Source organism: Stegostoma tigrinum, chromosome 26 (genome assembly GCF_030684315.1).
Source record: "Stegostoma tigrinum isolate sSteTig4 chromosome 26, sSteTig4.hap1, whole genome shotgun sequence".
NCBI classification, from domain to species: domain Eukaryota; kingdom Metazoa; phylum Chordata; class Chondrichthyes; order Orectolobiformes; family Stegostomatidae; genus Stegostoma; species Stegostoma tigrinum.
In genome coordinates this window covers 34568659-34585709 of record NC_081379.1, presented here as the reverse complement: position 1 = coordinate 34585709, position 17051 = coordinate 34568659, and the positions used below count along the sequence as shown (strand labels likewise).

Here is a 17051-nt window from a genome sequence, read left to right as displayed (position 1 = left end):
ACATTCTAGAAGTCCACTCTCTATGAAAATACAATGATGGCTTCCAGTTCTACCAGTTTTTTTAAAATTAGTAATAATATTTGAAAGCATATTTCCAGAACAATGATAGTTTATCTCAGTTTACACCTGGACTTGTTTCAAAGTGGCTTGTCTTTTTTTAAAGCCACAAAACCAAAGGTTTTATAATTGCCCAACACAAATATTAGATTCTTCATGGTTTTAGCAAAGTAAAATGCAAACGTCTAACCTAATTTTATGTAAATTGTGGAAAAATGCAGAAATTGCAATATTTAAATAAGGCTCAACCATAGTGCATTAGACTCCAATAAAATAATCTTTAAGTCTTTCTTGATACCTAATACATAGAAAATATTTAATGCCAAATGTGTTTGTTTTTGACATTACTTATCAAGTCTAATACTTTCTAATTCAGGAGCGTTTATGCAATTATTCTGAATCTGGATACATCTACATCAATGTGTGCAAATTATGTAACTCCATGTTGTTTAAAAGTATTATAGTCTTACTGGAAAACACTACTAGTATAAAGTTTTACAATTAAAATTTATTTAGTTCTATTATTTCTTTTAACTATAACAGTAATAACCCAAAGTCAAGGATATCACTTGATGAAAGAGAATTTATGATTTACACTTCATTCAAAAACACTATTGAATACTAACAGCTGGGGAACTGAGGGGCTGATAATGCAATGTTGCACGTCCAGTCACCGCAGTAAGTGCAGAGGACAGCAGCCTTCTATGCTCTTAATAAGCAGAGAATGCAACAGTTCGAGCATAAACTATGAACATAACTTATTTTGCCTATGAAAGCTGTGTGAAGCTGAGGCCTCATAATAGGCCATCACAACAATTTGAATTTAGAATGGTAGCTGAAGAGAAGGAAAAGTTTTCTTTTAAATCAAAACAAATCCTTTCACCTCCTGCTCCTTAGGCTTTGCTTTCCTTATTTATGTACGAGATATCTACTTGCTGCTAATAAAATATCACCCAATGTGGGGAGAAGCCTTAAAGTGGCTATTTGGGATTGTTTAAAGGCCCTAATTGGCCCAAGGGCAGGTGCACTACCCTCAACCTATCCTAGAACGTGTAAAATACCAGTAGAAGACGGTGATGATCACCTCTGCCATCTACTTGACTTAGTGTCCCAAGCTGTCTGCTCAGTTACCTGCCTGAGGGCAGTTCTGATCCACAGTGCTGCAAACTCCACCATGGGTAAAGGCCAGGAAGCAAGTCCCAATTTGATCTTCACCAGAACTCGGAACTAACCCGTGCAGCTGTCCCTAATATGATCAACTGAGCTAACTTCTCTCCGCAAAAAGTCAGAGTTGCTATCGCAACACACATATTGTGGTTCAGAGCTATGAATTGATTTGGTAGAGGCTCCAAATTTCACCACCTGTCATTGGTATATGTTAGAAGATTGACACTCAACTAGACCTTGTTACCTCAGATTCTCCAGCATCGGCAGTTCCTACAATCTCTGATACTCAACTTGTTTAGTCACATTATAAACATACCTTTCTTGGCCTTTCAGTCCTGAATGAGACTTGAACCCGAAGTATCTGGCTCAGGCAGGGATGCTCGCCCTGTATCAAAGAAGCTCATCCTCTAACCTGTATTCTGAAATGAATTACCACCTTCAGGACCTGAGATAGAACAGTTATTTAAGCAAACAGAAAAGCACCAGCCACAAATGGCAGCTTTATTGAATACTTAAAATAATATACTATTGTGGAAAACAGTTTTATCATCTGCTTTCTCTGCATTATCTATATACAATGGATCATCCTGTGAATTATGTAATTGGGTCTGAAGTCAATGTGACTGACTTCATTTTACCCTACAAATAATCAGTTTCTCTAATCCAAATTTTATAATGAGAAACAACGATCTCACAAAAGGGAAACCAAAAGAAAGAGAAACATTTCAAGGTGAAGACAGATCTCCCATTATGATTTAGGTGATAAATTGGAACAGCCACAGAAGCATAGGTAAAAATGATGATTTATGTCATATTCCTTGGAAGTTCAGTGATAAGCGCGAATGAGATTTCAGGATCAAGGGTTATTTCTAGTTCAATGTCTCTCCAATGGCCTGGATGTCTCCTTTGCCTTTTCTTGAGAAGTATTATTTCCTTACATTTCAAAATGTAGGTCAATTACAAGCATACTTCCAGAATTACTGTATGACGGTAATGGAACCAATATATCCATGAGGTGACAGGTATTCACTTGATTTGGTCATAAGGCATCGAAAGTGCTATGTTGTAGCTGTAGCCAACATCTTCATCATAGGTGGAACGACATATGGGTAAGACAGGAGCTGATTTATCGACTGAAAAGTCATAGACATAAATAATTCCTCGATGCCTGTAAAACAATAATTGGTAGTTAACAACCTTAAAAAAATAAATTTTGAGCAAATTCATCATTTCATCTGCCATGAAATATAATCAATATGCAATTTGAAACTGCAATGTGCAATGATCAAGCATATTGTTAAAGAACTGGCACAGCAAAGTTTGATTGACATTGTTGTTCTTGTTGAGGGTGAGTGGATTTGAAAGAGAGAAAAAGTGTGTGTTAATCCCCTCTCTCCCTATTTATTTCAGAACCCTCTTCCCCTCCCCCATTTCTGATGAAGGGTCTAGGCCCGAAACGTTAGCTTTCCTGCTCCTAAGATGTTGCTTGGCCTGCTGTGTTCATCCAGCTCCCCACCTTGTTATCTCGGATTGTCCAGCATTTGCAGTTCCTATTGTCTCTGATTATATCTGTGTTAATTGCATTTTTTTTTTGTTTTTACAATCATTGCCATTACTGACTATACTTAAGGTCAAAAATAATTAAAATTCAGATTGAAGTCTGCACAAATTAGAATCAGTTCTGAATGCCTTTGTTTATACAAAGTGGACAGTTAAAACAATGCTGATAATCTCATCACTTTACCAACACTGTCAATGTGGCCAGCTCCATTTTGAAATGAGTCTGCTGCTAAGTTTCCAAAGCAGCTGCCTGTTTCAGGTCATGTGCTGCAATTAGGGTCCTTTGAAGCATACAGGGCCCCGATTTCCATTTTTGTTTGGAACAGGCCACGAAGGCCTTAGTGTGCCTTGGAGAAGTGTAAATAATCATTACGGCCGCTGCTAATGATTCAGAATCCTCAGCCTCACTAATCATGGCCATCCCCTCTCGTATGTCACTGACTGCTGTGCAGTCTTAACCTGAAGCCTCATTCTGACAAACTGTATTGGGACTCTTCTTGATGTCTCATGACTCATGTGCCAAATTTAATTGAGAGCAAATCTCAAATCACGAGGGCCTCTTTGCTCTCAGAATGAGTGTTCCGTCAATTGATTATCCAAAAGTTAAAATCAAACATTTACTTTACATCTCAGTCTTAACATCAGAAATGAGAACCTAAATCCGTTGTGTCACCACGGATGTGGTACTACTATTTCACACAGAAGCCACCATTGTGATTTCTGAGTGTTACTTCTAACTTAACAACAGCTTACTGCCAAATTAGAAATTTTATAATGCCAAATTGCACAACCCGGACCTGCATTAAAACTTCACAAACATATGGAAGCCAATTACAATTGTTGGAAAAAAGCAGACATTTCCTCAATTTACTTGAGTTTAATACAAACCTGATTCTAATATTTAGCTGTAGTTTGATTGACATAGGATACAAACACAGACAGGTAAACTGTGATCATTATTTTTAAATGAAGATGACATTGACAATACAACTTAGATGGTATGCACAATGCTGCCCTACTTTTCAATATGTTAGATACACATGATGATGGCACGATTGTACAGTAGGTATGTCTTACCTACGATGAGCTGTTAAATCATCATCCATGATACTGGCTCCTCTTGGACATTTCTCATTGGGAATATTTGCAGTAACCAGGGTATGTGTGCCAAAGCGTAAGTGTCGCACAGGATGTCTGGAAAAGTAATGATAAAATTAGCCTGAATTATCTTACATGGAGCTGCAATTATCATTACCATCTATGAAATAGAAATGAAAATGCATATCACATCAGTCAGAATTTAGAAGGATAAATTTTGCTCTTTGTCTTCCAAATATTTAATCTTGTGTGTATTGTCAGGTTTCCAGCTTTTCAAAGTTTTCCACTTAATTTGGTTTTACCTTGATTTTCTAGATACTAAATGGCCCTCAGAAAATCTATAGTTTCAGTTGTTTTGAAAATTCATGAATAGTACAGCAAATGTTTTCAATGATCCATGGAGATCTTGAAGGTGATAGATTCAATTCAGTTCATGTTCTGTACTGAACTGACCTTAGTCAAGCAGTAATGCCAGTTGCAATGTCCTTTGAGTCCGTGAGATAAAAATTGAATACAAGTATGTTCTCTTTTATTATATAACAATGCCTTCTACACCTATGCATTTCTATGAAAACAGTCTGTGTTACCAGGAAGGGATGCCAGAAATTTGACAAGATTGTTGTGTTCGAGTTTCACTTGAGATCGATTTAACTTCACTAGTGGCATAGCACTGAGGAAGAAACGTGGATAAGATGCTTTCGTATGTATTAAAGGAATTGTCTGGTATTAGAGTCATAGAGATATACAGCAGGACCAATTTGTGCAAACCAACCAGATACCCTAAACAAATCTAGTCCCATTTGCCAGCATTAGCTCATTTCCCTCTAAACTCTTCCTATTCACATACACATCCAGATGTCTTTTAAATGTTGCAAATGTACCAGACAGCACCACTTCCTCTGTCAGCTCACTCCATACATGCACTACCCTCTATGTGAAAAAGGTGCCTCTCAGATCCCTTTTAAATCTTTTTCCTTTCACCTTAAACTTATGCCCTCTGGTTTTAGACTCCCCACCCCAGGGAATAGAGCTTGCCTTTTTACTGTATCCATGCCCCTCATGATTTTGTAAACATCTATAAGGTCACCCCTCAGCCTCCGATGCTCCATGAATATAGCCACAGTCTATTCAGCCTCTCCCTACAGCTCAGACCCTCCAATCCTGGCAAAATCCTTGTAAATCTTTTCTGAACCTTTTCATGTTTCGCAACATCCTATAGCAGGGGGGACCAGAATTGCATACTGTATTCCAAAATGGCCTAACCAATTTCCTGTACAGCTGCAATATGACCTCCCAACTCCTATACTCAATGCACTGACCAGTAAAGGCAAGCATAGCAAACACCTTCTTCACTATCCTATCTACCTGTGACTCCACTTTCAAGGAACTATGAACCTGCAATCTAAGGTCTCTTTGTTCAGCAACACTTCCCAGGACCTTACCATTAAAGTGTTTAAGTCCTGCCCTTTCCAAAATGCAGCACTTTATCTAAATTAAAACCTATCTGCCATTCCTTGGCCCATTAGCCCATCTGATCAAGATCCCACTGTACTCTGTGGTAACATTCTTCGCTGTCCACTACATCTCCAATTTTGGTGTCACCTGCAAACTTACCAAACATGCCTCCTATGTTCACATCCAAATCATTAATACAAATGACAAAAAGCAGTGGACCCAGCACTGATCCTTGTGGCACACTGCTGATCGCAGACCTCCAGTCTGAAAAGCAACCCTCCACCACCACCATCTGTCTTCTACCTTCGAGCCAGTTCGGTATCCAAATACCTTGATTTAACCTTGTAAACCAGGCTACCATGAAGAACCTTGTCAAACACCTTACTGACGTCCATATAGATCACGACCACCACTCTGCCCTCATCAATCTGCTTTGTCACTTCTTCAAAAAACTCAATCAAGTTTATGAGACAGGATTTCCCATGCACAATGCCATGCTGACTATCCCTAATCAGTCCTTGCCTTTCCAAATACATGTAATCCTGTCCTTCATGACTCCCTTCAACAATGTGCCCATCTCCAATGTCAGGCTCACTGTCCATAGTTCCTTGGCTTTTCCTTACCATCTTTCTTAAATAGTGGCACACATTATCCAAGCTCCAATCTTCTGGCAACTCACCTGTGGCTTTTGATGATACAAGTATCTCAGCTAAGGGAGCCAGCAATCACTTCGCTAGCTTCCCATAGAATTCAGGTTACACCTGATCAAGTCCCAGGGATTTATCCACCTTCATACGTTTTAAGACAAAGTTAAAAAGCATCAGGTAATTTCCTGGTGAGCTAATCAATATACTTTCATCAATCAAAAACAACAAAACCATTAACTAGTTTATAGTCTCTTTTTGTGCATTTAATTGCGTTGTATAAAAATTGCATTTTATTACATGGTGCACTGTCACATTTTCCAGATATGTCACAAGTCCTTAAACTAAGTACCCAGAATTAGCAAGTGAGGAAGGGATCTTTGGCAGATTTCAGAAAACCACACTCAAAACTTGGGGTTTGTGACTCTCCTAAGCAAAGTGAACAAATTGTTATAACTGTAATGTCTTTCCTCTGTGATCAATCCACAGAAATAGCTGATGAGCATTTCCCTTGATTTAAAAAAATTATAAACTCATACCTGGAATGCATTTCCCAGAGCTTGGCTCCCATTCGCTGTTCCCACACACAAACCAATCCCTCTTCACCACCACTGACTATCTTCCAGTCATCCATCTGTACAGATGACACACCCAGTTGATGGCCATAGAATGACATCACTGCTTTACTTGTCCGAAGGTCATATACTCTCACCCTGAAAGAGAAGAGTTGAGATATGCTAAACCCCAGCCGAAACAGAACACTGAGAAAGACTGATGGCAAAAGGAAACTTAGACAATTTTCATTATTCAACTATTATGTGCGAGTAATGCCTTTTTAATAAATCCTCTTTCCTCAATTAATGACGTTCTGTGAAGGGAATATTGTGCCTCATCATAATTTACATAGGTCCCGTAAGTATCTCAAAATATAAATAACTGTGTATTGACTGAGATTACACAATTTTATGGATGTATCAACAAAATAAATTTCTCGAAATACAAACTCTAGTACAGTGTTTTATGTTCTACCTAAATACTCTGACATTTTCCAGAGGACCAGAAAAAGATATAATGTTTGTTCTGAACATGTTGGTATTAAATAGTATTTGTTGTATTTACGGCAAGCTGGGTGCTATGTCTCAGAAAACTGGTCAAAGATTCAAAGGCAGCATCCCCTCATTCCAAGTAAGAATTATTGAGAAATTGCTGTTTAATTACTATTTACTTATTTATGATTCTCTAGTACCAATTTGAAAGGTATATTCAGGTATAAAAAAGTTCATAAATGTACTGCAAATATCACCCTCCCTCTAAAACATAGATTCATCACTAACAGCATTTGAGTGAAATGAGATTGTCTTGAGTTTTTGCTGGCTGAAATCATCAAAAACAACACGTGTGAAGAGGAAAATTTTAAAATGTAAGCTTCATGGAGTGTGCGTTGAGCATTCATAATCTTTACCACTGGCTTAAAAAAAATTCTGTAGTAATTTGAAAAAGTAGAGAGTTGATTAATGTTAATTGAAGGACCTCCTTACAAATTGACTGGGAATCAAGGACCCGCCCCCTTCAAAAATAAAATAAAACTTATTAATACGGAAGGGCTGCATGTATATGTGTTTTAATTATGCTTTAAGAAAATAGGTATTTATTTACAGGTATTAGTGAGATGGGTCTGCTGATGTCTCACTGTAATGATGGTATATCTTGTGATTTTTAACAATGACAATCATAAATCATTCTACATAAAAGTTTTTTTTAAAAATCATGGACTATTGTGTAAAATTTCAGAATGTAGTTTCCCCAGTACATCCATAAAAAAATCGTGCAATTAATAAAAACAGAATTTGATTTATTCAGTCTGGTAGAGCAGTTGTCTTGCAAAGCACTGGCAGACCCACTAAAGGATGATATGTGACTATTTGACAGCTTTGTGTACTTCCTTGAGTGACAGTGCACAAACCAAGACTCCATTAACATTTGCCACACAGGGCTTTTAAGTAAAAAGCCCAGAGTCTAACAAAGTGGTGGGTTCCCTCGATTGGCTATGTGGTTAGGTGCGATCCAAGCCCTGATCCTGCTGTCTTGGGCATTTGTCCATGTCACTTAACTATAAAGCCAGCCCTACTTACATAGCAATTTGTGGAGCCCCTGGAAAGTCCTATTCCCTAGTGGTTCACAAAACCCTAGTTTAAGAATCACCGAGGTAGAGAACTGGACACTTATTAAAAATGCTAAATCATGGTGATAAACCCTTTTTCAGCTGTATTAATAATACCTGTGGTTAAAATAATTCAATTTTTCTTCTACTCAAGGATGAGTGTCACTGGTAAGGCCAGCACATGTTGCCCATCCTTCATTGCCTTGCGGAGGTGGTAGCGATGAGCCCCTTTCAACCTAAGTGGGCCATTTTAGGGGGCAATTAAGAGTCAACCACATTACTATAGGTGTGGAGTCACATTGTAGTCCAGATTAGGTAAGGACAGCAGATTTATACCCTTACAGGACATTAATTAACCTAGTATTTATTCCAGGAGTTTATTAATTAATTGAAATTAAATTCTACCCAGTCATTGTGCAGGAATAGTCTAGGACTCTGGATTAGTAATCCAGAAACATTACCACTATGCTACTATAAGGAACTAATTCACTGTTTTAAAATATGTTTTTATTCAATTTGAGTGTAAGCTTGAACCATAATTTTACTTAACAAATAACAACTTGAAGGACAATTTATGTTTAGTGTTCTGACCACAGCCAAAGTGGAAATTCAGTTAAATCAATGATATGTTTTGATTCCTCAATTATGTTGCCTGCTCTCTTTCTTCATCCTTCAGGTATAACAAAAGCCTCAAGTAAAGTTACTACTTTCTGAGGCCACTGGGAAGTGCTTCTAATAATTTTTCTGATTGGCATATTTGATCCCTTAATTGTAGACTTCCATACTGCAAGTGAAAAAGCATATCCTTCAAAATGGGGTGTAAAATTCTACATTGTTATAACAGCTATTAATACGAATACTATCATTCAATAATTGCTATTTTTTGCATGTATTGGAGCACTTTGTTACCAGTTTCCAGGTTAATTTTACTGAATGCAAAATGAAAGCTTCATTTTTTAAACACAGTGCCAAACATTAATGATTTTTAACTTGTGTTCAGAAAAGTCATCAAAATCTCCCTTCTACAAGAATGAGTCTTCTATTACTACTCATTCCTTTGTTGTCTTCATTTTGTGACAGCCTTTGATCCAGAATTAGTAATAATCATGAAAATCTGTAGTAAGTTAAAATGTTTATGAAATGTATACTTAAAAGAAATACTTTCCAAGTAGACTTTTTTTAAAAAAGAGTTTGTACCTGTTGCAGAGACCAATATTAATTTTGGACGACAAAAGCTGGTTCAAAGGACCTGGTGGTATTTGACATGGAAGCAGTATAAACACAAAGATAAAAATGTGGAGGCCATGTCGGAGACAAAATGAAGAAAGCGAGGCAGCCTGCAAGCTGGGTCAGACAGCTAGAAGGAATATAGGGCTGTTGCCGCTCTTTCCTTTGCTGAACTTCCAGAATCCGCTGAAGCATGCTGCCGTTACTGAGAGGAACTGAGAGTTGAGAAGGTTCTACAATGACACTGTTGCTGACACTGATGTCATACAGGGAGTGGACGACTTTAAAAAAAACATCAGATTTTTCTTTGCTTTATCTCCTATGCATAATATTTAATTAATATTAATCATTATTTGCATGTTAATTTAGTTTATATCGATTCAGGCTTTTGTTAAATTAAAGGTTACAAAAAATGAAATCTTGCTAAGTAATTTTTTCAAGTGGGGATTATTGTTTCTTTGCTTTCTGCATCCATTGTCATAATTATCCATAAAACATCTATTGATTTGCTTTTTGGATTCTCATTAACTAGCCACACAAATTATGTTGTGCAGTGAATGCATCAATTTGATTTTCAAATTCATAATCACCATCAAGTGTAGAAAAGTCCATCTCAATTGGTTCTAAAAAAATACTGGAAAGAAGAAATCTTAATTCTGCTATTTTAACAAGCTGATTTTAAATACATTTTTTTTAAGTTTTGTTTTTGATTTTGTGGGGTTCTTCAATATAAATTAGTGATGAAGAAAAATGGAAATGCCCATGAGAGTTCTGAGTCAGACAGAAACTTAAGCGGCACTTTTAACTCCAGCGGACAGTCTCAATGTAAGGAAACCTAATCCTTATTAGTGTTGCAGGTTCCAGCCACAACACAGCACCAGCAGTTGTTAAACTATAATTCATGATCCAGCTGGACAAAGATCAGAAAAGAACACTTCTACAGTCACAGATTCCTGGAATTATGGCAAATATACCCTCCAAAGGGGAAAGACAGACTGGAACTGAAACCAGATGAAACACAACAATTTTGTTATGATTTAAATAAAAACCTCCATAGATGTAGTGAAATTTACTTTGTTAAAATCTTGGTTTTCTAGAATGGTGGAAACCATTCAAAAGCACGTTTAGCAATGAAGAGAGAGCAGACATTAGTAAATCTCTGTTAGAAGGACAGCCAACCTGTTCTTCCAGCTGCAACATTAGAAGAGATCAGGGAAGGGAGAAAATTTCAGAAAAGTTGTAGTCAATTGTTGTGGATTGGTATAAGGCCTATTATTGTTCACAATTAAATTTATTAAGGACCTGGACAGCGATATTAGGATATAATTGGCAAGTTTGAAGATGATGCAAGAATGTATTTGAATTTTCAAACTGCATAGAAGTATAGTTTAAGATTCTTGAGGAGATTTGTAGCTTGGGTTGTGGATGCTGTGGTTGGTTGGCTTGCTCGTTTGCAGATGTTTTCCCACCTGGTATTTAAACTCTGGGGTCCCTTGTAGTTGACTACTTCATTTCTAGTTTTTCTTCACAGTGATGTATTTATAGGGTCTAATTCTACGTGTTTATTGATGGCCTTCTTAGTGGAGAACCAAGCCTCTCGAAATTGCCTTGCTTTTCTCTGTTTGACCTGTCATAGGACCCTGATGTTGTCCCTATCAAACTGGTGGTTCTCCTTATCCATGTGAATGGAGACGAGTGAGGTAATCAACTCCAATGGACCCCAGAGTTTAAATACCAGGCGGGAAAACACAACAGCGCTTCATTGGAGGCTGCACTGATGACGTTACCCAGCAGAGTAATGAAATGTCTGCAAACTAACAAACCAACAGTAGAAGTATAGTTTTCTGCAAAAAGACTGGGTGTAATAGGGTTAATGAAACAAATTGCTGGAGTAACTCAGCAGATTTGACGTGAACTGATGCACTCAGGGAATGGACCAAACAATGACAAATGGCAATTAATGCAATCAAATGCAGTGTGATGCATCTAGATAGGACTGATACAGAATATATTTATTTCTTATCGGGAACAGCACTGCAATTGATTGAGAGAGAAAATCAGACTGGTATGGAAGTACAAAGAGGAAGGTCTGTGATAGGGTGGAGGGCAGGAGAGATAAAAATTATAGAAGTTTCATTGTACAAAAGCCAAAAGTGGTAATGGGTACAGTAAAGAAACAAAGAATGAGTACAACATGAAGAATTATGGAAATACGAAAAAAGATACAACATCAAAACTGCAGAACAGAAACAAAATGGAGGCAGGGCAGTTTATGATCTAAAATTGTTAAACTCAGCATTAAGTCCAGAAGACTACTGAATGCACGTTCCAAAGTGATGCTGTTCTGCAAGCTTCTGTTCAGCTTCTTCGAAAATCTGGAGCAGATCAAAGACAGAGTAGGGGCAAGGTGGAGTCTTAGGTACAAGCGATAAGGCAAGTGCATTGCCAGGCTGTGACCATCTCCAATAAGAGACAAACTAACCACTGCCCTTGACATTTGATGATGTTGCCATCAGTGAATCCCCCACTATCAACATCCTGGGGGTTACCATTGATCAGAAGCTCAACTGGACCCGCCACATAAAGACAGTAGCTATAAAATCAGGTCAAAGTCTAGGAATAGAGCAGCGAGTAGCTCAAATCCTGACTCCCCAAAGCCTGTCCATCTACAAGGCACAAGCCTCCAGTATGATGTAAAACTCCCCACTTGATTGTATTGGTGCAGCTCCAACAACACGCAAGCAGCTTCACACCATCCAGGACAAAGCAGGCTGCTTGAGTGGCACATATCCATAAGTATCCACTCTCTCCGCCACTGATGCTCAGTAGCAGCAGTGTATATTATTTACAGGCTTGCACTACAGAAATTCACCAAAGATCCTTGGACAGCATCTTCCAAACCCACAACACATCCACCTAGAAGGACAAGGGTAGCAGATACATGGGAAAACTACCACCTGCAAGTTACCCTCCAAGCGACTCACCTGACTTGGAAATATATCACTATTCCTTCAATTTGCTGGAATTTCTCCTCAAAGGGCATGGTGAGTCTCCTACAGCACATACACTGCAGCAGTTAAAGAAGGCAGGTCACCACTACCTTCTCAAGAGCAACTTTGGATGTGCAATAAATGCTGGCCAGCCAGCAACACACATGTCCCAAAAGTGAACAAAATAAAATCTCAGGAACCTGCTTATGGACTGTCTGGAGGCAGACCAAAAAGTGAGCGCCGAGTCTGCATATGCTTTTCCTATATTTTTGCATTGTGAGCAGAAAATGCAATGCACAAAATTGAAAGAATTTCAAGTCTGCTTTATTTGGCTTTTATATCACAAAGCCTTTTGCCACTTAATCTCTAGTGCCCTCCACCCTATTACAAACCCATTCTGTACTTTAACATCGTCCCTCCTTCTACTTGCTCAAAATCTACTTTAAATTTACCTTCCTTCCAAAGAAGGGTCATCACAACCTGAAAACTTAAGACCTTCTTTTCTCAGATGCTGTGTACCCTGCTGAATTTCTCCAGCGTACGCTGTTTTGATTTCAGAATTTTAGCTCTTTCAGTATTTTCCCTTTGTATTTGAAACAACACCCTGAATTTTACCAAAAATCAGCAGTGTCAGTGTCAGGGAGTGTTTTGAAGGGGTTCTCTTTGTGTTATCTCTCATAATTCTGCACTGTTTACCTCATTCTGTACATGTCAGACATTTACTGTGGTGCTATTGTGCACTGACCAGCAGCAGAACTCAGCACAGCAGGACCCTTAGGAACATTCTGACACCCACACTATATGTAAAGACCGGCCGTACAGCCAGCCTTGACCAACCTTCACAGTACACATGGTGGGAGAGGACACACAAGTAGCATTTTATAGGGAATAGAATCTGACGATTATATCTCACATTTTACCATCATTTGTCTTATCAAATGTAATAGTAACTGCATCTATAAGAATGAAGTTACACAGTCTATCCCTCCTTTGCACCATTATATCAGAGTAAGAGGTTGCCCATTTGCAATACAGAAAGAATTTGTTCTTTCAGAGAGTAGCAAATCTGTGGAATTCTTTACCACAGAGGGCTGTAGAGACTGGGTCATATTTTCAAGGCAAGGATAGACCGATTTTATTCACTAAGGTAATCAAGAGTTATGGGAATAAGGCAGAAAAGTGGAGTTGATGATTATCAGAATCGCCATGATCTTATTGACTCAGAGGAGACTATTTTGGCAAAATGGCCCGTTTCTCTCCTACATCTTGGGGATTTCGGTATGACCCTGTCAGAAGGAGGACTATTCTTTCCCAGATGCTCACTGTAGTATAATGTTTTATTATTTTTAAGTGTGGGAGCATGACATGAGAAAGCTTTCAAACAGTTGAAAAGATTAACTTTAATTGAGTCACAGGATAAGTGAGAATAAGCAGAAGCTGCTTGCCTTTCCAACGACAACAAATTAACTCAATCACTTCACCCATCTCTGATCTATTGGATGTTGGTGTCAATTAAGTCCTGTCTGTTTTGTTATGCTGAAGGTGATGCCGCTCCTGCTGAAAGTCCTCATCTTCTTCCTCAGAGGAATGTTGCCACTTCCTCAATGTCTCTTTGCACCTTTATTCAATCCAGTTACACAGGGAACTGAGGAAGGGTCACCAGACCCAAAACATTAACACTGTTTTCTCCTTCACAGATGCTGCCAGACCTGCTGAGCTTTTCCAACAACTTTGTTTTTATTCCTGACACATCTGTGGACTGGGGATTGAAGATCCCATGCAGAAGTCTATTAGATTGCTGGAAGAGGACAGCTGCATACACATTAAATGCAGCTACTGGAATAGGACGGTCACAGGTCCTGCTCCAGCAGATGACACAGTGTCCTAGAACATCCTCAGTTTGCAGTAGCAATACTATTGTTTGTTTGGAAGAAATGGCACTGAGGTCAAAAGACTCTGGGCCTCCTGCACATCCTCCACATCTGGAAGAGACATTCAGCTGCAATTTCTTCACGTGACATCTGTTCAACAGATCCCAGACTAGCTAGCACATCTATTTCCCCTCATTTCTGTGTCTTTGTTGCACCTCTGCCACAGTGATGATAATCTCTAACCAGATTCACTGGTTGCAGTTCCAATGACCTTATGTGGGGAATATTAGAGATAGAACAAGTCCTTAATAATGTGAACAACCAGCATTTGAATCATGTACAAATGGCAGTTGATCCTAGTCCTCTGTACAATGGGACAGGGAGACCAGTGACAAGGGAAGTCATGGAATGCCTGCATATGAGCCGTTGACATTATGAACCTTATTATGATGCATGCAGCACAAGCTGCGTAGTGAAAATACAGTAGGAGATTTTAAGTGTGGGTAGCATTACTGAAACCCTTTGTCTTCTTTACCACCCCACCTCTAACACACACCCCATCACCCAAGAATGGTAGCATAGCATATAATAATATGTTGGTAAATACTTACAGCTTAAAAATGAGGAAATTAGTCCTTGAGCAGTCTAAAAGACCTTGGATTGTCTTTGTGAACTGTGACACTTCTGAGGTCATCTGTGATTACTTCTGCTTCACAGAGATGACTCTGATCAATTCGTAATGACTTATGACCAATGATGTGGTCAAGATTACTTGTGACCGATATTAATATTCATGGTCACTGCATGCGTTTCATATTCTATGATTACAAATATTTAAAATCTGTATGTTGTAAGTACCTGACAAATACAATTGCCCCTTAAAGGCCACACCGCTCACAAGTACAGCTTGCATCTTCGGACAGAAAGAAAACACTTACTCCGGGTGCAAAGGCAGTCATCTTTCATCTGCATGGCACATTTGTGATTTGGTGAAGATGGAAGGCAATGCTGATTGCATTTCTCATAGTAAGTTGCCAGCTAAACTAATTCTACAAAGGCACAGCATGGTGACTCAGTGGTTAGTACTGCTGTCTCATAGCACCAGGGACCCATGTTCTACTCCACCCTTAGGTGATTGTCTGTGTGGAATTTACACACATTGTCTCGATGTCTATGTGGTTTTCTGCCGACTGCTCCAGTTGCCTCCACAGTCCAAAGTTGTGCAGGTTAGGTAGACTGGCCAAACTAAAATGCCCATAGTGTCTAGGGATGTGCAGGCTAGGTAAATTTTCCATGGGAAATGCAGGGTTACAGGGATAGGGTAGGGTGATGTATCTGGGTGGGATGCTGTTCAGATGGTTGGTGTGGATTCAATAGGCCGAATGGCCTGCTTCCACACAGAAGGGACTCTATTGTACAAATGTTCATGTACCTCTTCTTTTGCATGCTTTGTCAAATCCAACAGTTCTGAGACTCCACAACTTTCCACCCAAATCTTCCATTTCAGTCTTCCACCATCTTCTTCCCACTACTACTCTTGAACCCCATTTCCGCTGTCCAGCAGTTGAAGCCATAGTGGTGGTGGTACAGCCAACCTCCACAAGGAACACATGTCCTCCAATACACCATCATCTCCCAATTATATGGTGAGCTATGATATTGTTACCCCTCTGCATCCCAATATACTGCATCTAATCCCCACAACAGACTTCCCCAATTTGCTGACTGTTGCACCAGCCCAGGCTAACTTGCCTTAATTTCAAGTAAACAGATCCCCAGGATAGACAGTGGCCTAAACCACGGCATGATATAGAATGTCAGTCCTGACTAATGAGTGACAAGTGGCTGCCCAGCAGCTTTATAATGGAAAGCATCAATGAGCTGCAAAGTACAGGATCAAAGAGCTAACTGTACCATACATGAGTCGGTGATATGCCATGATGCAGTGGGACTGGTGAGTGTCTGATACCAATCTCTGTGGACAGGGAATGCAGATGGTCACTGCATATGGAGGGTGCCCTGAGATTCTGGAGAATGATGGTCATGATGGAGGCCCAGGTGAGCAAGCATTGAGCTGGAGTTGTCAGGTATGTTTTTGACTTTTCATTTCAGAATTGTCGCTGTTTAGTTTTTCTCCGATGTGTGGCAGAACAGCAAATTTCATATAAACTTGGCAATAATAAATGATGACATGAAAATGCATGCAAATAGGCTTCTCACTGTTCACTTGAAAAAACTGGACAAATTTTTCTCTACCTCAAACCTCATTTTTTTCAATTTTGCCACATTTTCCCAGCTGACTTGCCATTGCCTACGTTGTTCATGGGCAGCGAATATGTCAGATTCTATTAACAGCATCATTTCCTACAAGTCAAAAAAACCCTTCAAACATAAGAACTAGGAGCAGGAGTAAGCAATTGAGACCCTTAGCATGCTCTGCCATCTGATATATCCATGGTTGATTTCAACTGAGCCTCAACTCCACTTTCCTGCCTGCTCTCCAAAACCCTTCAACCTATCATTAATTAAAAATGTGTCTATCCCTTCCTTAAATTTACTCAATGTCCCAGCATCGACCACACTCTGGGGTAGTGAATTCCACAGATTCATGACTCTTTGAGAGAAATAATTTCCCCTCATGTTTTAAATCTGCTATCCCTTATCTTAAAACTATGAACCTCATTCTGGATTGCTCTACATAAGGAAACTTCCTTTCTACATCCACTTTATCAATCCTCGTTTGCACCTTTTATACCTCAATAACAGCCCCTCTCATTCTCCTAAACTCCAGACAGTATAACGCCTAAACTTTTCATTTTCT

At 39.0% G+C, this 17051-nt stretch overlaps 1 protein-coding gene across 3 annotated transcripts in view; it reads right to left on the bottom strand.

Annotated features, from left to right (window-relative positions):
• Positions 1-630: 630 nt before the first annotated feature.
• Positions 631-17051, bottom strand: part of fbxw8 (F-box and WD repeat domain containing 8) — a 159400-nt gene continuing 142979 nt past the window's right edge. For 2 of the 3 annotated variants that reach the window (XM_048555923.2, XM_048555925.2), the window contains 3 exons: positions 6521-6694; positions 3862-3978; positions 631-2392 (listed from right to left, as the gene is read on the bottom strand). In XM_048555923.2, the coding sequence (XP_048411880.1) occupies positions 2251-2392; positions 3862-3978; positions 6521-6694 (433 nt within the window). In that variant the 3' untranslated portion in view covers positions 631-2250. The remainder of the gene's footprint in view (positions 2393-3861; positions 3979-6520; positions 6695-17051) is intronic. The other variant, XM_048555924.2, reaches the window with a different exon arrangement.